General features: G+C 44.1%; 1 protein-coding gene across 1 annotated transcript in view; it reads right to left on the minus strand.

Annotated features, from left to right (window-relative positions):
- Nucleotides 1-21,896, minus strand: part of MYH9 (myosin heavy chain 9) — a 1,134,272-nt gene that overhangs the window by 534,441 nt on the left and 577,935 nt on the right. Inside the window, exon 20 of the mRNA XM_044075327.1 lies at nt 1,084-1,153. Within this exon, the coding sequence (XP_043931262.1) occupies nt 1,084-1,153 (70 nt within the window). The remainder of the gene's footprint in view (nt 1-1,083; nt 1,154-21,896) is intronic.

Here is a 21,896-nt window from a genome sequence, read left to right on the forward strand (position 1 = left end):
AGTTACTACAGAAGTCTTCAAGCAAAACATGAAGTCTTCAAGCAAAACATGAATTCTTCAGGTTGTGCATCCTCCAATTTTACTTAATGAATTTACAGCCACTGCAGGACTGAATCGCTCCAAATAGAAACACACACAAACAGGAATCAAGACAAACCATTAAGGAAACCACACTACAGCAGGTGTGCATGGGACATGTACACACATGCGGGTATGATATGTAGATACATTCACACAGCACACACGAGCGACATACACAGAAGAAAATTACTACAGAGGGTAAAACAGACACTTGTTTGATGGGCCGTAACACTGACTCATTTTAAGAAAGGAAACTTATGGAAACTAGTTAAACCCTTCTGCTACAGCATAATCTGGTAGAGTAAAGCTATCAGGTTTGCATGCTGAAATGGTACACTTCAGACCCACATCATCAAATTATTTTCTCTGCACTTGACACTTTGGAAGTAGTTCCCAAATGCAGAAACAAGATCCTGTGTTCATTTTAATAATGCTTCCCAACTGATTGTTCCATTTACCCTAACATGAACTGGCATGGTCAATATACTTGACAGATTAGAGATCCAATGCTCCCTCAGCATTCCAAAATATGCTGTCAAATGATGGCAGTACAGTGGGAAGCAAAGGTAAGTGTGCACATACATAGGACCATTTCCTTAACATAACCTGAACAGGCCCCAAAAAGGATGCAACACTAAGGAGTTTGTCACCAGTTTTTCATCTGTTAAACAACTTTTTCAGGACATATATGTACTTGTGCCATCTTTACCTTTGAGCAAAGCATTATGCCTGCATCTTTCTATAGTGAAACCAAATTTAACTCTTACTAACTGCAGTCTATCATGTCTTACAGAATCAAATTTCAGCAATATGCTGAAAACAATCCTGGCAACTTTCTTTTAGAATCTGATCAGTGTAAGACTTGGACATTTAAACACAAGGCTAAAGACTTTTAGATTTAAATATAAAGCTGGCAGGATAGAAGTACATCAAGTTAATCACTCAACTGTCAATTACCATTTCCAATTAAAACTGGCAATTAAGAAATTTAGTTTGGCATACCATAAGTACACAAGCTTGCTTTCCATCCATAAAGGCCTTGGGAATAGCATTTGGTGTGAGAATCTCATATCTGTAAGAAAGAAATCAGATTGTGTTTAAAGTTAAATACAGAGCATATTGAATACAGATCTTGAGAAGTCTTTGAAAACTACATTACAGCTTCCTGTTCACAAATGCATGTATATCAAATAAGATCCTTGCCAACCGCTTCCTGTCTGCAACATTATGTAGATATTTCAGCATTCTCAAAATAATGAAATGAAGTATGAATTAACATGTTAAACAAGGGCAGGTAGTTTTTCAAGGAACTGGGAAAATAAGAAACCAAAGTTTCCCATATTGAAGGACTGCATCCATAAGGAAAAGATAGGTCTCTGAATGCACCAGATTATCAACACTAGATGCAATTCTGTAGCCTACTGTACAAATGTCACTTTGGATATACCCGACTATACAACTATTCAGTAGCAGATTCCAGTAGCCAAGGATCTTTACCACATCCCCAAAAAAGACAGCATACTGAACAAAAACACTTCATCTTGAGAAGTTAAGCCTACGATACCTACAGAAGGGAGAACACTCCTCACCAGATGGCAGGAGCATCTCTGAACTTTATAAAGGGATTCAGAAAATCCTGACACTGTAGCCTGCCTCAGAGTCTGAACGATGTCCCCGGCCACCAAATCAAACTGCTCCCTTTCAGTATAAACTCAACGTCTGAAGAAATCCACCATACACAATGGACTCCAAATATCCATGATGTGCACCACATGTCAGCAGAAAAATGTGCTGCAGTGAGTTTATAATACATGGTGAATTCAAGCCCATTAAATTTAGATTGTGGGAAGTGCAAGATGCAAGAAAAGAGAAAAGTCAGTCACCTTTAATCTTATAACACTGTCAGATTTAACCTTACAAACAGCAAATCAATACAATTAATTTACAAAGCAAACAGCTGCATCTGTCCTTAAATGCACCTACAATAAAGCCTGTATAACTAGGGACAAACATGGGCCCCATAACTGTACCTCTTTTCTGTTGAAATACTTGTCCAAGTAACACTTTAAACTAAAACAAGCAAATTCTTTAAGTGCAGAAACGTTTCCATCTTTCCACTGCTTGTAGTCCATCCTAATGTTGTATGTACGGACTGACTGGTTACATTCACAGAAACTAAAATAGCTCTCAACACACAGAAGTATATATTCTGATGGTTTACTCCCACACTGTCCTCAACCTACAAAGGTGACAATGCTGACATCATAAGCCAAATCTGTGAATGTTTTTCAATTAATCTGAATCAACACTATTCCTTAATCTGTTTGCGATGAGAAACATCTAGTTTCACTAAATCAGTGTGGCAACACTGAAGGAAAAGTGTTAACACAATCTGGCATGTACTGCAATCTCATACATATCATTAAACATAACCGATTATTATTTTTATTTATTTATTTATTTTTTTTTTACAGGAAAGCACTGCACATTGAACTCTCAGGAAACCAAAAATATTTCGGTTCCAGTTGACTATTTTGTCTTCCTCCTCTGACCATCCTTCCCATCAGGGGATACATTGTGCTTTACATGTAATTAATGTATCAAAGAAAATTGTATGAATGTTGCTGAATAACCAACTACCTGAAGCTATACAAGCATGCTAACACTGAATATAATTACCAAGGCACTGCTTATGCTAGAAGTGTACATTTTTATGTCAGTGACAAAAGGTTTATGTTTAATGCTACACAGTACCTACCAATACATTCACAGACACTGGCACTTTGAACTGGTGCTTTAACACAGCCAAACTATAATTTTACTGGCACCAAAAGCTATGAATGTTGCTGAATAACCAACTACCTGAAGCTATACAAGCATGCTAACACTGAATATAATTACCAAGGCACTGCTTATGCTAGAAGTGTACATTTTTATGTCAGTGACAAAAGGTTTATTTTTAATGCTACACAGTACCTACCAATACATTCACAGATATTGGCACTTTGAACTGGTGCTTAACATAGCCAAACTATAACTTTAATGGCACCAAAAGCGAGTCCCCCCATCTACTGGCGCAATACTAAAATGTTCCAGAGTAGTGCTCTTTTCAATACTGTAAACACAAGACCAAAACACCACTATGTGGACAGGAAGATGGTAGTAAAATATCCAAAGCCATGCCGTAAAGGGATGGATTAGCAGACCTAGGGATGGAAGAGTTGAGCAAGGGAGAGTGCATATGCTCTGGACTGGGGGTACACACACTAGTCTCCAGCAGAGGCTGGCAAGTATAGTCTGCAGGGCACCCTACAGCAGAAAGTGGGGTTACTCATCAGGCCTGCCCTCACAGAACTGGGGGACTGTCCAGCAAAGTCAACTCAATGCACGACATCCTGTAGATAGCACATCTGCTCATGCACAACAGAGTACTGCATAAGATAACTGCATACCACCCCTGGTGACTGCCTGATGTCCCAGTCAACTCTTTCCTTTCACCAAGTGATGGAAAAATGTAAACTGGACAAAACAGGAATGGATGATCAGCAGGTAGCAGTGAACTGTATCTATCAGGACTAAATTCACCAGAAATGGAAAAGATTCAAGCAGGGCATAGGACTGACAGCTGTGAACACTTGCTGCCAGTTAGGCACCAAATCATTCTCCTGGGGAAACAAAGCAGACAACTCTTCACTTATGCAAAAGATGGTGGCTCCAAACAGATGCATTTAAGGTCAGAGTAATAAAGATGTACAGTTTATACAGCACGTTTTCATTTCAGTGCTTATTTATGCAGTGTACTAAATGACATGTTGCAGCTGAAAGCATTGTAAAGCTGGGGTAATAAGCAAACATCACAATTGGTGGATATTATCTACTTGAATGGATGTGTTTTTTGTACGTTCTCATTACTGAAAATTTTAAAAATGGAACTGCAGCATGAAGGTAAAGTACTACCTCAAAGATGGCATTGCTTTTGGTTATATGCAGCAGGGCCACCTTGCATTGAGGCAGGAATTTTTAAGTAAACTATACAAAACTTTTGAATGTTGAAAAGTCAGCCATCAAGTATGTACTGTGATACGCTGTAAAACAAAATATAGTTAGGCATTGAAAGGTTGTAGATATTTTCTATTGAAATCACAACACTAGGTTTTGAAATGTTGAAGTCAAAAATCAGTCCTTCAGACACGTTCAGCTTTAGTCACATGCATACCTTTCAACCTTAGTGCAAGAAATCTGGACAAAGCCTAAAATAAAGGGGGAACAAAGCCCCCAAAATAAGGACAGATTTTACATATTGCTCTTCTAAACTTAAAGAAGCTAGAACATGATTTGTGTTAGCATGCATTTTTCTACAGATTATGAAGGATATGAAGTCAAACTCATATGTCATCATATAGCCACTTCAGGGATTTGCCAGAAAACCACAAATTTGAGGAAAAGCCCCCAAATGAGACAAAATCTGGGCTTTCTGCAAAACATCAGTTGACAGATAAGGTCACACACAAAGTTACCCGCTTCATATGAACATGAATCATGCTATTGAAAGAATGGCTTAATTCAAGGTAGACACAGGAGACTGATGCCAAATCCTAAGTGTGATTTGACTTGTAGGTAATTTCCTATGCTTCTGCATTACAATTACAGGAAGATTTTAGAGCACATTTAGCAAATCATTTTTTTAAGTCACAAAACCAAGTGAAAAATACTCTTGACACACACTCTGGAACTTTGGAGTATTGAAACTAGATCAGAAACAAGACTGTCTTTCGTGACCTTTTAAACAGCATCCTGCATCTCTTAAGTGGCTAGTCATATCAAAAGCTGTTCTAACTTGAAAATTAGAAAGCATCATTACTGCTGTGCATTTATAATAGCAGTCAAGAGGTCCCATGAATTTCACTCAGATATTACTCAGAAGCTAAACTATACTAGTTTGTAAATGGATTTCTTTTAAGATGGTCAACTGTGTCTGATTCTTCACAGGAGGTGGGAGGTCTCAGAAGTCCTGAGCAACAGGGAAAATATGACTGCAACCAAAGCCTAAACAAGAGTGCCCAAACAAAGTTTGAAGGAGGTAAAGAAAATGTGTAAAATCTTACCACAGATGTCCTTTACTTCCATGTTGCAATATTCCACATACGGGTTTACTTTCATGTACATCCTGCCAGTATGCAAAAGTTTTCAGTCCCTAAATGGTGTGTGGGATGTCTGATGTGGCTCAAGGAATGTGGGCCATAAAAGTGACATATGCACGCACCACCCCTCAGAATTGAAAGCCCCAGTCTGAGGCAGTCCTAGGAGGGCACTGCCAGTCCTATGCCACCCAGAAAGAGAAATGCAACCTAACAGGAGGGGAAGGAGGTTAGGAAGGAATACTGTAACATGGAAGAGGAGGACATCTATGGTTATGGTAATATTTTACACAACTTTTCTATATCCTATTCCCATGTTGCAGTATTCCACATATGGTTGAGTGACAAAGCTCACTGTGAATGGTGAGGTGGTCTAGAGGCCATCTCTACGAATCTGTGAAGGATAGCTCTGGCAAACCCCACCCTAGCTCTAGAAATGTGGTCTAGTTTGTAATGCTTGGTAAAGGTGTGCACTGATTATCAAGTAGCCGTTTCTAGAATGAGAGAGATATCCAGATCCTTGAAGGCTCTAGAGGTGGCCATAGCCCTGGTGGAGTGTGCTTTAAAAGTACCTTGCAGAGATTTTCCATGGTATTGGTAGCAGAAGGTGACTGCCTTGGAAATCAAGACAGATAGTTTGTTCACTGCCTTCCCCAGGGCCCTGGGGTGAAAGGAGATGAAAAGTTGGTCAGCCTGTCTGATGGACTTGGTTTTATGCAGATAACACCAGAGTTGTCTGGGAACATCCAAGGAGTGAAGTACTCACTGTCCCCCTGCGAGTTGAGTAAGAAGGTAGGTGGACGGCTTGAATGAGGGACAGGTCACTCACCTTGGCCATGAAGGAAGGGTTAGCTCTAAGAGTAACCCTGTCATTGTGGAAAACTAGGAAAGGAGGAATAGCCATAAAAGGTTGCATCTCTAACACTCTTCAGGCTGAGGTCAAAGCTACTAGTAACAGTTTTCCAAGTACAATGTTCTACAGAGGCTTTTTCTGCTTGCTCATATGGAGGAAGCGTAAACTTTTCCAAAACATAGTTAAGATCCCATGGTGGGGGGATATGGTTTCCAAGGGTGTCTGAGGTGAAGTCCCCTTTGAGGAAAGGCTTAAATGAAAGCCTGGATGCCAGAGGGGGACCAAGAAGGAGGCATGCTGAAATTGCAGACAAGTGAGCTTTAATGGAAGAATAAGCCAAGCCTGTCTGTAGTAGCTCACACAAGACCGGACTAGAGGGGTCTGGCTTGCAAGCAGGTCCCAGCTGTCTTTGGACACTATACAGAAACCCATTTCCACTTGGAAAGGTGGGATTTTCTTGTATTTGGTTTCCTGGCGTCCTGCAGGACATTTAGTATGTCCCCATTGTAAAGGTATCTGAAGGGGGATCAGAATCCTATCAGCCACAGGGTGAGGTGCAGTAACTGCCACTGGGGTGTATCTGGGATCCCTTGCGCTGAGAGAGATGGTCCACTCTGGGGGGTAACTTGTTATTGCCCTTTGACAACTGTAGAAGTTGGGGGAAACCAGTACTTTCTAGGCCAGTAAGGAGTCACCAACAAGATTTTTGGTCTGTCCTGCTGGATTTTCAACAGTACCTTCTGATTGAGTGGGAAGGGGGGGGCAGGATGCATATAAATAGTTCCCATTCCGGGAGACTGAGAAGCATCTGTTGAAAGAGCCTGCGGGTCTGGTATCATGGTGCAAATACAGTACATTTGTGTGCACTTAACATAAATGTAGATGTTAGAGTGTATTCACTGTGGCAGTCATTACATTTGGGTCATCCGCTTGCAGGTAGCACTCAGTCTGCTTAATTAGTCTTTGGTCCTGTGTCGGTTGCTGTCCCTTCTTCCATGACATCAGGTCGTCAGGGGTATAAAACATGCAGTCGACACCATTGCATCAGTTTTTCTTGCCCCAGATGTCAGGTGCCCCCCCTAATGGGAAGCAATTAAATATAAAAGTACAATGATATACCTCCAACAAAAAAGCAAATACACCAAAAAGGCTTTTAAGCATAGTAAAGGAAAGTACAGGTATAGCCAAAAGAAGTTAGGGGGCTGGAGGGAGTGTAACCAGGACTGTAACAGTGAATACACTTGAACATCCACATTTATGGTAAGTGTACACAAAGTACAGTTTTGTACCCACCATAAATGTAGATGTTCGAGTGCTAATACAGCTGCAGTCATAACAGATGGGTTCTCCTGCCATCAGGCGGGTCCTCGGTCGGCCGAATTCCAAAGTCTAGGTCCGGTGTCGGTTGTCGTCGCTTCTTCCCTGACGTCAGTGCGACAGGGGTATAAAAGAACCAGCCAACACCATTTTCTTCAGTTTTTCTTGCCCCAGATGTCAGGTGCCCCCAGAAGGAAGGCAATACATAAATTTGTGTAATAAGGCAATGCCATATAATCAAAATACAGTAGCTGCAAGCAAATACACCATAAATGAATACCCCAATCAGGTTGTATGAGGAGGTGTTAACCAATAGGCCTGTCCCAAGAGGGGAAGGAGGGAGGGAAACCTGGACTGCAGCTGTATTAGCACTCAAACATCTACATTTATGGTAGGTACAAAACTGTACTATGTTCATCGTGCATACAGCTGCAGTCATAACAGATGGGTAGAATCCCAAAGCTAAGAAAGGGGTGGTAGGCACTAGGTGGAACTAGGAGCCAGGATGCCCTGCAAGACTGCAGTGGCAAAGCCTGCTCTAGTTTTGGAGTATAATGGTAGGTGGTAGTGCTTGGAGAAGGTATGCACAGAACTCCAAGTAGCTGCTTCCAAAATATCTTTGGTAGGGACTCCTCTGAGGAAAGCTGCAGAGGCAGCTGTGGCCCTTGTGGAGTGAGATCTGATGCCTGCAGGTACAGTTTTGCCATGAAGAGAGTAACAGCGTATGCAGTGGGCTATCCATTTTGAGATTGTCTGTTTGGAAATTGGCTTCCCTTGAGCTCCTATAGCATAGGACACAAAGAGCTGTTCTGATTTTCTGAAAGGCTTTGTTCTGTCCAAATAACGCAGTTGTCTGTGGATGTCCAAGGAATGTAATAATCTCTCTCCTTTGTTTTGAGGATTAGGATAAAAGGTAGGTAAGTGTATAGCCTGATTCAAAGCTACCCTGGATACCACTTTTGGCATAAAGGACGGGTTAGTTCATAAGGAAACTCTGTCCTGATGGAAGATAAAAGGCTGCACAGCCATGAAGGCTTGTAGTTCCGATACCCTACGAGCCGAGGTAATAGCCAGAAGGAAAGCAGTTTTCCAGGACAAATATTGCAAATCTGTTGAGGCAGCTGGCTCAAAAAGAGGCAAGGTCAGCTTCTCTAGAATGAAATTGAGGTCCCAAGCAGGTATTGGTCGTTTCCTAGGAGGTTTTATATTCTTAGCCCCTCTGAGGAACTGTCTTAAGAGGGGGTGAGAGAATAAAGGTGGATCAGTGTTGTATTCTGCAGAAATGGCCGAGGCATGGATTTTGATGGAGGAGAATGAAAGTCCACTGCTTAGCAGCTCAGCTAGATACTGTAATATTTGAGGTAAATTCAGGTTTCCAGGATTCTGGCCCTTTTTTCTCATTCCAGGCACAAAACAGTTTCCATTTTGAGGAGTAAGTTTTTCTAGTAGACGGCCTTCTGGCCTCTAAAAGGACATCCTGCACCTCCTTGGAGAGTAGGGTCTGTTGTGATGTTAAGGAATCTTCCATGCGGCCAGACTGAGTGTTTTCAGCTGACTGTGAAGAGTTCTGAAGCTCTGCCGAGTCAGAAGAGGCATTAGAGGTAGGGTCCATGGTGGGGAATGCGTCAGGCTCCTCAGGAGTGGGTACCAGTGTTGTCTTAGCCAGTCTGGAGCACTAAGAATCATCTTTGGTCTGTCTGCTCTGGTTTTTAATAGAACTTTGGGCAGCAGAGGAAGAGGTGGGAAGGCATAAACTGTCATTGTCCAACTGAAAGAGAGAGCGTCCACTCTCCAGGCCTTTGGATGAAAAGTCCTTGAGCAGAATTTTTTGTCAATTGGTGATTTTTGTGGGAGGCAAAGAGATCTATGTCTGGCCTTCCCCATGCTTGAATCATCTCTGTAAAAACTTGAGGATGCAACTGCCATTCGTGTGGATCTGTCATATTTCTGCTTAGGATGTCTGCCAGTGTGTTTTCCTTGCCTGGCAAGTACTGTGCTTGAAGTTCGATTTGTAAGTCCAGAAGGATGCAGAATCTGGTTCTCCTACTGAGACAACAGGGAAGGAGTCTGAGGCAGGTGCCATGGGGATAACTGACACTGCACAGGAGGGAATTACCAGTGTTGGTGCAGCCAGTCTGGAGCAATCAAAATCACACTTGGTTTGTCCTGTTTGATTTTTAGTAGTACTTTGGAGAGCAGAGGCAGAGGGGGAAGGCATAGACTGATAGGTTTTTCCAGCTGAAAGACAGATCATCCACTTTCCAGGCTTGTTTGTGGGGAGTCCTTGTGCAAAATTTGTCCAACTGGTAGTTTTAGGGAGAGGCAAACAGGTCCATCTGAGCTCCATTTGCTGTCAACATGTTGAAAATCCTTGGTTCCTCCTTGGTTCCAGTTTCCACTCGTGTGGGTCCATGAGGTTTCTGCCTAGTCTGTCTGCCAGTGTATTTAATTTTCCTGGCAGGAATTGAGCTTGTAGGTGCACTTGGTAGCTCAAGGCTGTGTTCCACAATGCCATGGCTAGTCTGCAGAGGGGGGGTAAGAAAGTGTACCCCCCTGCTTGTTTATATACCTAACAGTGGTGTTGTCAGTCTTTACCATTAGTTGTCCTGGAAGAATGTGGTCCTTGAAGGCTGTCAGAGCATTCTGCACAGCTAACATTTCTTTTTGACTGATATGCAGGTTCATTTGACTTTGGTTCCATTTGCCCTGAATGCACTTCCCTGCCAGGTGAGCCCCCCTATGCATAGTCTGATGCGTCTGTTAGGGTTTGGGCAGCAGGGGGGTGGTGTGAAAGGTAGCCCCTTGTTTTGGTGGCAGGCCTCTGCCTACCAAATGAACTCTAGGCGTAGGCAAGGTAGGATAGGAATCATTGCTTCTAGAGGGTGAAATAACTGAAAGGTGGACTTTCACTGAAGAGTATGACAGTCCCATCTTAACTAGTTGATGCACACAGGCAAGCCCTAGGGGTGGGTCTGTGATGCAAGGATCCACGCTCTTGCCTACACACCATTTGGAAAATCTGTCCCATTCAGCTAAGATTTCCTTCTAGTAGGTTTCCTGGCCTCCCTCAGGACTGAAAGCACATCCTGAGTCGTGGTGCCTGAAGGAATTAAAAGTTCATCACTCTCAGTGTCAGTGCCAGCATCTGCGAGAGTGGGTGAATGAGGGTTCCCTTTTGGTTTTGTCAAAAGGTCCACCTTGTGGGGAAACTTGTGATTACCCTTGGCTAGATTGAGAAGTAGGGGGAACTAGTGCTGCCTTATCCAGCAGGGGGTCACCAGCAAGATTTTTGGTTTGTCGCTCCTGATTTTCAGGAGGACTTTTTGAATTAGTGGGAAGGGTGGAAAGGCATATAGAAACCTCCCCCTTCCATGAAACGCTGACTGAGTCTATCCTCCATGCTAGTGGAGAGCGAGTCTTGGAGCAGGTGGTCTGCAGCTGTCTGTTCTGGGGTTAGGCAAACAAATCTACTTGGTGTGCCCCACAGGTGGACAATGTGAAAGACATTCCTGTCCAGCATCCATTCATGATTTGGAGAGGATGTCCTGCTGAGGTCTGCTTGTTTGTTGTCCTGCGAGGGGATGTAGGATGCCTGCAGGGAGTAGTTGTGCTGCAAGGCTAGGTCCCACGATTGGTAAGGTTAGTCTGCAGAGGAGGTAGGATTTTGTCCCTCCCTGCTTGTTGAGGTACCACATGACTGTGGTGTTTGTTTGTTAGGATTAGGAAAACTCTTGGCTGTAAAAGGGGAACGAAGGCATTCAATGCCAGAAGGACTGCTGTCATTTCCCTTATGCTGATATGTTTATGGAAAGATGCAACTTTGCCTGTAGATTGTAGCTCCCAATCCTAGGTCTGATGCATCTGTATGCATGAACTGGCTTGGGGTGGGTAACTGCAGTTAAAGACCCAGGTTCAGTTGAATTCGCTGAGTCCACCATTTTAGTTCTGATTATAGGCAGGGCAAGAGGGTAATTCCTTGCTCTAAAGGATGTTGGTGTTGTGACCATACATTTTTTTTAGATACCACTGCAGCTTTCGCATGTGCATTCTGGCTAGTGGTAGCATGGGAATGGTGGCTGCCATACCCAATATTCGTAGGAACTGCCTTGCAGTTATCTGTTGGGAATGCATAAGGGTTTTGAAGTGGGAGGACAAGGAATTGACTGTCCTGGGGAAGAAAGGTTTTCATTATGTCTGTCCTGATCCTGTAACCCAGAAATGTTTTGTCTTGTTCCGGGGGTAAAGGAAGATTTTGGGAAGTTGAGTGTGAACCCCAGTCTTTGAAGCAAGCAAACTGAACTGTAAATGTGTTGCAGGGTTTCCTTGCATTCTGCTAGAATAAAGATGTCATCCAGATAAGGGTAAATCTGAATCCAGTGTTCTGAAAAAGGCTATGGCAGGTGACAGGCATTTTGTGAACACTCCAGGAGCAGTTGACAAACCAAAGGGCAATACTGTGAATTTAGAGAGAGGCGGGTCCAGAAAAATGTGAGAATGTTCTGTGGGAAGGTTGTATGGGGATGTGCAAGTAGGTTTCTTTCAGGTACAGTGTAGCCATGAAGGCCTGAGCTGATAAGAGGGAGTAAAGTTTGTAGGGACAACATTTGGAAGGCCCATTGCTATACTGAGCCAACAGATATAGCCAACATACTGGCCGACAGACACTCTTGCCAACTTTACCCCTCTCCCCTCCAGGGCCCTATCACAATACCAGAAGAAAAGCCTGGTACAGTTGTGTACACTTACCATAAATGTAGATGTTGGTGTGTATTCACTGCTGCAGTCATTACATTTCGGTTATCTGCTTGCAGGTAGCCCTCAGTCGGCCTGATTATCAAAGTCTTGGGTCCTGCGTCGGTTGCCGTCATCTTCCGTCATGTCAGGTAGTCAGGGGTTATAAAGCATGCAGCCGACGCCATTACATCAGTTTTTCTTGCCCCAGATGCCAGGTGCCCCCATAATGGAAAGCAATTATATACAAGATTACACCTCCAACAAAAAGAAATATATCAGAAAGCTTTAAGCATAGCAAGCAAGAATAGAGGTATAGTCAATAGAAGTCAGGGGGCTTGAGGGACGGTAACCAGGACTGCAACAGTGAATACACTTGAACATCTACATTTATGGTAAGTGGACACAACTGTACTATGTTCTTAGTGTTTCATTGTTGCAGTCATTACATTTGGATAGATTCCCAAAGCTAAGGAAGGGAGGAGGGCAGTTAGATAGCATTAGGACCACCTATAAGGCCCTGCAAGACTGCAGTGGCAAAACCAGCTCTGGATTTAGAAAAAAATTGGCAAGTGGTAATGCTTGGTGAAGGTATGTACAGAACCTCCAGATAGCAGCTTCTAGGATGTCCCTGGTAGGGACACCTCTGAGAAAGGCTGTAGAGGTAGAAGCAGCCCTGGCTGAATGTGGTCTTATCCCCTGTGGGGTAGGGTTTCCATGGTGCTAATAGCAGAAATGAATGCAGTGGCCTAGCCACTTAGAAATGGTTTGCTTTGAAATGGCCTTCCCCTCTGCCCCTGCAGCAAATGCAACCAGCAGCTGTTCAGATTTCCTGAGAGGCTTAGTCTTGTCCAAGTAAAAATCTAAGTTGTCTGTGCACGTCCAAGGAGTGCAGTATTTGTTCCTCTTTGTACTGCTTTGCCGCCTACATTTTGGCATTTTCTGGCTTGCTAAAGTTTATATCTGTATCAGAAACAGTATTTAGAACACATTTAGAGCCTGTTTACTGCATTTCCTGTGTTGCACTTAATTTAATTTTTTTTTTCTCTTAAAACTGCATTTTACCTGACTTTGGCCTAGCAAGTGTGGGGTCATTTATTGCACTGTTGTGAATATTCTGCTACTTGTGTATTGCTGCTACCTTTAAACTAAAACAAAAAGAAAAAAAAAAAAAAAAAACAAAAATCTTGCTTTTTTCCCCACTTTCTGAAATTTAAGAAAGTTCAGTTACAGATTTGCTGTTCTGAACTGTTTGTAAGTTTCTAGAAGGCCAGTGCTTGTTTGGGCTAAAGGGAAGTCTCCGTGTTCACCAGTGGCAGTGGTTAACACTGAACAGCCTGCCTGTCCCTGTAGGAGTTGTTACTGCCTAGAAGCTGTAGTTTTATTGGCCATTTTGGGTCAATTCTAAACTTCTTGATCTCTCTCTCTCTTAAAACCCTACAACTCTCTTTTTGTGCGGTTTTGCGCACTGAGCAGCGTCGGGCAGTGCCACCTAAACAGGTTTAAACTATTCCAGGCTCCACAAAGTCTGCTCTTCATGTTTTCCCTTAGAACTGTTCACTCTCTCAAAGTAAGCACTCTATTCTCTTTCTAAAGCCCTCCACTTGCTCAGTTCTTATAAGGAAACATTAACTAAAGCACTACACCCTCCTAGACTTCTCATAAGTACTAGGCTCCTGATTGGTCCTTCCTGATCAAGTGAGTTCCCTTTACTAATCTGATCAGTGAAAAACCAGTTCCCTATACTAATCTGGTATGTCCAAGGGCCAGTTTCAGGGTTACTCTCCAGTCCAGCTGGTGAATCTGGGAATTTTGAGGCCATGTTACAATTGCCTTATGTACACAGACAACCCTCTCCTCCTTCCAACAAACTCTAATACATGTGAGAGATGCAGTTACACAGCCAAACTGGAGGCAGAGCTCTCTCAACCCAAGCCTGGCACAGTCAGGAAGAAAAGGTAACCACCCGCACCACAAATAGTCTTACGTAGACCTATTGCATCTGCATACCCAACACAAACACACATACTCTGAGGCTCTAAATAAAAATCTGCCTAAGCAGCAAAGACCTCCAAAGCAGATATCCAAGCAACAGCCACCCATCAACAATACCCATGAATCACATCTCACAAAGTCAGTGTGCCTCACAGTCACAGCCCTTAAGGCTAAACACACCAAATACACTCGTTATAGGGGACTCTATTGTCCGGCAAACTGACGTCCCACTCACCAGACTGAACAAGGATAAGGTCACTGTAAGCTGCCTGTGGATCCCCCACGTAACGCAAGCACTCAAGCCACTCCAAAGTACGTACAAATATGACTCGGTCATTGTCCATGCTGGTGTGAATGACCTCAAGTACCTCAGAGACAGAGGAGCTCTCTGATCATGTAGCCCAGGCTGGTATGACCCTGACCTTGAGTAGCATCTTGCCCTCACCAAGAATGATGCCACAGTATAAAGACAAAATGATCAGTTTCAACAACTGGCTAAAGTATTGGTGTTATTCAAAGGGGATCCAGTGTCTGTCAGCCTGGGATGACATGCTTGACAAGCCACGTTGCTTCGCTAGGGACGGCTTGCACCTGTCACCCTTAGGCTTTCGTATACTGGCCAAGGCTCTTGCCACCCCCATAGTGCCTTTTTTAGGCAAGGCTCAAAGCACAAACCCACCCTCCATAGACAACCCAAGGATAAAAAAACTAAAGGTAATGCTACCCAATGCCAGAAGTCTAAACCTCAAGATGCACGCACTTGAGGCTCTCCTCATTATGGAGAAAATAGATGTCTGTGCAGCAACAGAAACCTGGTTTAAGGCTCCTGAGAGCACCCCAGCACTACCAGGTTATAACTCATACCATGCTTTTCGGCCCCAACTCTCAGACCGAAGCACAAAAGGAGGGGGAGTTATCTATATTCAAAGATACCTACACCTCCAGGTTAGTGGCACTGCACAAAGCATCGGAAACCATCCATGTGCAACTAACAACGGGCAAAACTGCCTTTCAGTTTGTAGGCAGCTACAGATCACCCTCCCTTTCACAGGAACCCCACTTGGCATTCCTGAGAACACTGGAGAATATGAAGGTCTCTCCAAACACTGTTATTGGGTGACTTCAACTATCCAAACATTGACTGGGAAAACTACTCAAGCCCAAACACCCTCGCCCAACGGTTCCTTGAATTTATAAACTCTAACGTGATGGAACGACTGGTCACCACTCCCACAAGAGGGAACATATTGGACCTGGTCATCACCAACATGGGGACTCTGTTCCACACCACAGGTAAACCCCTCACTGGTAAGATCAGACCATAAACTAATTTCCCGGGACATCCGTATCCCGTCCCCACCCCCAGCCAAGGAAATCACTGTAAAGAATTTCTCAAAAGCTAACTTCACACTTCTCAAGACTGAGGTGGAATCCTTCAAAGCCCCCGGCCAGAGGATAATACAGCCCAATCAGCAGAATCCTTTACAATTGCATTCTATGAGCACCTGCAGGAATGCATGAACCGTGCTATCCCAAATAAAACCAAGACTCACTCCTCCAAAAACAGGAGACCTATCTGGTGGATCCCGGCCATAAATAAGCTATACAACAGAAGGAGGAAGCTACATCATGACAGAGCAAAATCCCAAAAAGGGAAGGCATCTCTGATCAGTATTAGCAAGAAACTACGATCCCTCATAAAATCATCAAAGGCCAGTTTCGAAAGAAAAATTGTCCTAGACACTAAAGATAATCACAAGGCCTTCTTTAGTTAGGTCAGGAATATGGGTGGAAACTCCCAATTATGCTCTGAATTGTTGCATAACTGTACAAAATATACCGAACCTACAGACATAGCCAACATCCTGGCAGACAGATTCAGTGCTAACTTCTCCCCCCTTCCCCCTCAAAGGAGCAAATGCCTATCCCAACTGAATGTAACCTCCCTGACATCACAGATGCACAGGTGAAAGCTGCCCTCTCCAAAGCAAAACACAGCATCTATGGGACCGGACGGTGTCCCAGGCTGCGTCTTACACGAGCTCCAAGAATTATTGAATCCTCACATTAAGTCGCTGTTCAAACTTAGCCTTACTACAGGATATGTACCCAAAGAATGTCGTGCAGCTACAGTGGTCCCACTCCACAAAGGTGTCGCCACAACGGACCCCGGGAACTATCACCCCATAAGCCTGACTAGTCTGGTCTGTAAAGCTATGGAGCGTATTATCATGGAACTCAGACATTGGGAGCCTCCAGACACTGGACCCTACCCAATTCGGCTTTGTTAAGGGCAGATCTTGCATCTTAAACCTAGTTGATTTCTTTGAAACCGTTACCAACGCCATAGACGAGGGCAAGATAGCCCACACAGCCTACCTGGACCTCGCAAAAGCCTTCGACACAATACCCCTTCTCAGGCATCATAAATAACCTTACCAGCTTAAATATCAACCCCTGTATCACAAGATGGGTTGCAAACTGGCTCTGAGATGGAACCCACATGGTCAGAATTGCAGGTGCCACATCCGAATCCAAACCAGTTACAAGTGGCATCCCACAAGAATCAGTTCTGGGACCTCTCTTATTTGGTATATACTTCTGAGGTTCAGGCTAACACGGGGGGACTAAAGCTGACAAAGTTCGCAGATGACTGCAAACTGGGAGCCATAATAGACTCTCCAGCTGACACAAGCATCCTCCAAAAGGGTCTCACGGAAAGAAATGCTTGGTGCCAGAACCACGGCCTCAAGCTAAATGCTAAAAGTACATAGTCGCCCCCTTTGGAAAAAACAAAGTGCCCACAAATTACCACATAGGTGGTAATCCATTAAGTACGGAAGTAATTGGAGATTTGGGGACCAACGTAGATAGTAATCTATCCTTTGATAATCACGTTGCCAAAGTGGTTAGAAAGACCTTCTATATAGCCCACCTTATCACGAAAGGGTTCGCATCTAGATCGAGAGGTCATTGTGCCCCTCTACTAGTCACTCATCAGGCCCATAATTGAATACAATGCCCCTTTTGGGATGTACCTTACCAGACACACCTGCAGCAACTGGAGAGAACCCAAAAGTACCTCACCAAGAGGATCATGGGCTACAAACAGATGTCCTATGCAGCTCGACTAAAGAAACTCCAGCTCTACTCAGTTGCTTACCGCCTACTCAGAGGTGATCTATGCCCGACGTACAAAGCCATGTCTAACCCAGAATTAATGGACATGCTCCACCTCAAAAAATCCAAATCCCTTGGCTACACGCTCCAGGGACTTAAACCTCAGCACAAAAATAAATAGGACATGGAGGGACAGATTAATTTCCCAGAGGCTCCCCTCACTCTGGAATAGAATACCAATTCATGTTAGACATAGCCCCTCACTTGACCCTCTTCAAGCGAAATCTGGACGCGTGGATGGGAAATCGCAAATTCACCCTTGGGATCTCTTGTGTCCCTGCTCGACAGAGGCACAGTAAACTAATCTTAAAGGGCTACCTTCTGTGACCTACTATACAGAGGCACAGTAGGCTAATCTAATAGGGAGGCAAAAGCCAAATACACTTGGGCTAGGCTTATAAATGCCCTAGGGCAGATAGCCTAGTATCTACCTATGAACCTATGGATTAGAAAAGGTTGGCAAATGAATGGACTGATTACGGGCCACAATGGAAACCACCTTGGGCATAAAGGAGGGATTGGTCCGGAGGGACACCCTGTCCACATGAAAGATGAAAGGCTTCACTGCCATAAAGGCCTGTAATTCAGACACCCTTCTTGCTGAAATGATGGCTAGGAGGAAGGCTGTTTTCCAAGAAAGGAATTTCAACTCTGCATTTGGAGCGGGCTCAAAGGGAGGCAGAGTGAGCTTTTGCAATACAAAGTTAAGGTCCCAGGGCTGGAGTAGGGGTTTCTCCTGGGTGATCTTAAGTTTTTGGCCCCTCTGAGGAATTGCTTCAACAGTGGATGAGAGAAGAGGGGTGGCTCTATTATAATGAGCTGAAATGGCAGAGGCATGAATTTTGATGGAAGAAATGGAAAGGCCCTTGTGAAGCATGTCAGTATTGAAGAATGTGCGATAAACTGGGCACAGTTGTGTCCATCCCCCGTGTTTGCCTCCAGAAACAGAACCTCTTCCATTTTTCAGAATAGGATTTTCTAGTACTAGGCCTCCTTGCCTCTAGAATGACATCCATCACTTGCTTACTTAGGGATGGTAAAGCAGAGGTCATGTAATTAGCCAGGCTGCAAGGTTCAGGGTTTATAGCTGTGGGTGCAGAATCTGACCCTCCTGCTGGGACAGCAGGGCAGGGGTCTGAGGCAGGTGCCATGGTTCTAGAAGTGACACTGCGGAAGAGGGGGTACCAGTGTCTGCGTGGCCAATCTGGTGCAATAAATATTGTCCTTGGTTTGTCCTGTTTGATCTTTAGTAGCACTTTGGAGAGGTAGAAAGGGAAAGCATAAACTTATAGGTTTTTCCAGCTGAAGGACAGGGCGTCACTTTCCAAGCTTGTCTGTGGGGGGGATCTTGTGCAGAATTTGTCCAATTGGTAGTTCTAAGGGGAGGCAAACAGATCCATCTCTGGGCTCCCCCATTTGATTCTCAAATTGTTGAATATCTTTGGTTCCAGTTTCCACTCGTATGGGTCCATGAGATTTCTGCTTAGGTCATCTGCTAGTGTATTTAGCTTGCCTGGCAGGAATTGAGCTTGTAGGTGCACTTGGTAGCTCAAAGTTGCGTTCCACAGAGCCATGGCTAGTCTGCAGAGGGGTATGAATGGGTTCCCCCCTGCTTATGTACCACCTAACAGTGGTGTTGCCAGTCTTTACCAATAATTGTCCTGGAAGAATGTGGTCCTTGAAGGCTGTCTGAGCATTCTGTACTGCTAACATTTCTTTTCGATTGATATGCAGGTACATTTGACTCCGGTTCCATTTGCCCTGAATACACTGCACTGCCAAGAGTGCCCCCCCATGCACAGTCTGAGGAGTCTATTAGGGTTTGAGCGGCAGGGGGTAGAGTGAAGGGCAGTCCCTTGTTTTGGTGGCATGCCTCTGCCCACCAAAGGAGCTCAGTCTTTAGACAAGGTATGATAGGAATCATTGATTCTAGATCCTGAGAAAGTTGACACCATAGGGTTTTTAGATACTACTGTAGTTTCCTCAAATGCAGTCTTGCATATGGCATTAGTAGAATGCAAGAGGCCATGAACCCCAGGGCTTGTAGTATTTTCCTTGCAGATAACTGGGTCTTTGTGGCCAGTAGTTTGAAGTAGGCTGCCAAATGAACTTGTTTCTCTGGCGTGAGGTATGCCATCTGGGAAGTTGTATTCAAGCTTGCTCCCAGGACTACAATTTGTTAGCAGGGTAACTAGATGCAATTTCTTTTCATTTATGGTGTACCCCAGAGAAGTTAATAATTTATTTACAAATGCCAGATTTAATAGTTCCGTCCTGGGTTTCTGCCTGAATTAGACAGTCATCCAGGTATGGCTATATTTAAATATTTCTTTGCCTGCAAAATGCAATGACTGGAGCTAGGCACTTTGTGAATACCCTGGGTGCGGTAGATAAGCCAAAGGGCAGTGCAGAGAACTGACAGTGCATGTAGCCTGCTCTGAAGTGTAGGTATCTTTTGCAAGATTCCCTTATTGGGATTGTGCAGGTAGGCTTCCTTTAAATCCAGTGTTGCCAACCATGTGCAAGTAGGCTTCCTTTAAATCCAGTGTTGCCAACCAAGCATTTTTGCCTAGCATGGGAAGCAGCTGTTGCCAACATGTGCACGTAGGCTTCCTTTAAATCTAGTGTTGCCAACCAAGCATTTTTGCCTAGCAAGGGAAGCAGCTGATGAAGAGTTAGCATTTTGAATTTTGGGATTACCAAAAAAGTGTTTAGGATAGACAGGTCCAGGATAGGACGCCAGAAATGGCCTTTTCTGGGTACCAGGAAAAGTTTTGAGTAGAAACCTTGCCCCCATTCTTTTTCTGGGACAGGTTGAATAGCCCTGATGCCTAAGAGAGAGAACTTGCTTTTGAGCCTTTGTCCACTGATTTGGGGGTAGGTCTGGACAACCACTTGGGAAGTGGAATCTGTATCCTTGGGAAACAATATTTAAAACCCATTCGTCTTGGGTAATGAGTTCCCAGTGTTTTGCATGCAGGGCGATCTTTCCCCCTAAAGGAACAGTCAGTTGAGCAGGGCTTGGAAGATTTAGAGTTAAGTCACTGTGACCGTTTACCATAGGGGGGTGTCTTACTACTCTCAGCTTTGAGAGTGGGAGCCCCCCACTGCTTAGGCCTGCGAGTACCTTGGGACTGAAGCCTGGGTGTTCTGCTGGTTCTAGTTCTGGGTTTGGACTGAGAAGGCCTGGAAGAGACAGTAACAGTTTGCATAGATTTAGCTTTTTCCTCCATCTTTTTAAATACTACTTCTGCTTTGTTGCCAAACAGGTGGTCTTGGTTTAAGGGAGCATCCAGTAATTTAGCTTTAACATGATCTGGCAAAGATTGCTCCTTAAGCCAAGCATGCCTTCTAAGTACAGACCCAGTGACAGCAGTCCTCCAAGATGCCTCTAATGAATCAAAACAACATTGCAAAGTATGTTTTCAAACTTGTTGAGCAGAATGCATTAAATCCTGTAATTCTTTATTTTCAGCACAGTCAGGAATCAACATTTTCTGTTTAAGCAATCCAGTAATATGCTGCTGATACTTTAACATGCAAAACTGGCAGTTTAAGGCCCTAATTGCCAAAGTTGCAGAAGTGTATACCTTCTTACCCCATCTATCCAGGGCCCTGGAATGTCTATCAGAGGGGGTAGGGTTTTTGGTAGTAGTAGCCTTTGGGTCCCTGTGAAATGGTCTCTGGGTCCGCAGTAGGATTCTTAAAGAGGAACTTGAGAGTCAGGTACTTTAATATCGGTCAGGTTTCCTGTGAGCAGAAGGTAAAATGTCTGGGGCCAGGCTAGATTCCAAGAAGGCATCATCTACAATGTCCAGTACAGGAGGGATAGCTAAAGGCCTGTGTTGAGGTAGGAGTAAGAATTCCCCAAGTCTCTTTTTGGAGTCAGAGTAATCTTGGCTTTCCCAGCAAAAATGCTCCCTAAGAGTGTGCAAAGTTTCATCAAAAGAGAAATCTTCTGGAGGGGAAGCAGAGAGAATGGAGTCCTCCATCAGAATTCTCATAGGTAGATAAGAGCACATCCTGGTCATCCTAAGAAACAAATTTCAGAATCCTGATCAGAAGGAAAGTCAGTTCTAGGTCTCTTAGAGGGAGAAGGGTGGCTTCCCCTGATTAGAGTAATAAGGTCTTCAGCCATTCTTACTTGTTTTAGGCATACGGGCCTGACCATGCAGTCTGGGCGTCGGTTTTCTAGGCATGGATAGAGTTTTAGGCCTTGAAGACGAAGATGGCATCGGTTTAATATGCAAGTCAGTAGGCCTGAATACACCCTCAGAAGCCAGTGCCTGCATAGCGGCTCCGGACCCATCCAAGGTTGAGACATCCGCAGGTTCAACAGTCGAAGAAGCATCTTGCGGCATACTGGATTCTGAATGGGTCTCAGTAGAGGCCTGCGAATCTGAAGTAGCGGGTACCACGGGCTGCGAAAGCGCCTGAGTACCGGCGAACTGGCGACTAGCTTAGGAAAAGAGTCGTCAGCAGCTTTGGACCTATGCGGCCTCTTTCTTTATGTTTGCATTTTTTCAGAATGTCAGTAGTCGGGTGGCTTACCGAAGCCATTTCTAGATAATTGAACAGAGTACCAAAATATTTAGATGCGA

Source organism: Protopterus annectens, chromosome 1.part1 (genome assembly GCF_019279795.1).
Source record: "Protopterus annectens isolate FY-2018-M chromosome 1.part1, PAN1.0, whole genome shotgun sequence".
NCBI classification, from domain to species: Eukaryota; Metazoa; Chordata; order Ceratodontiformes; family Protopteridae; genus Protopterus; species Protopterus annectens.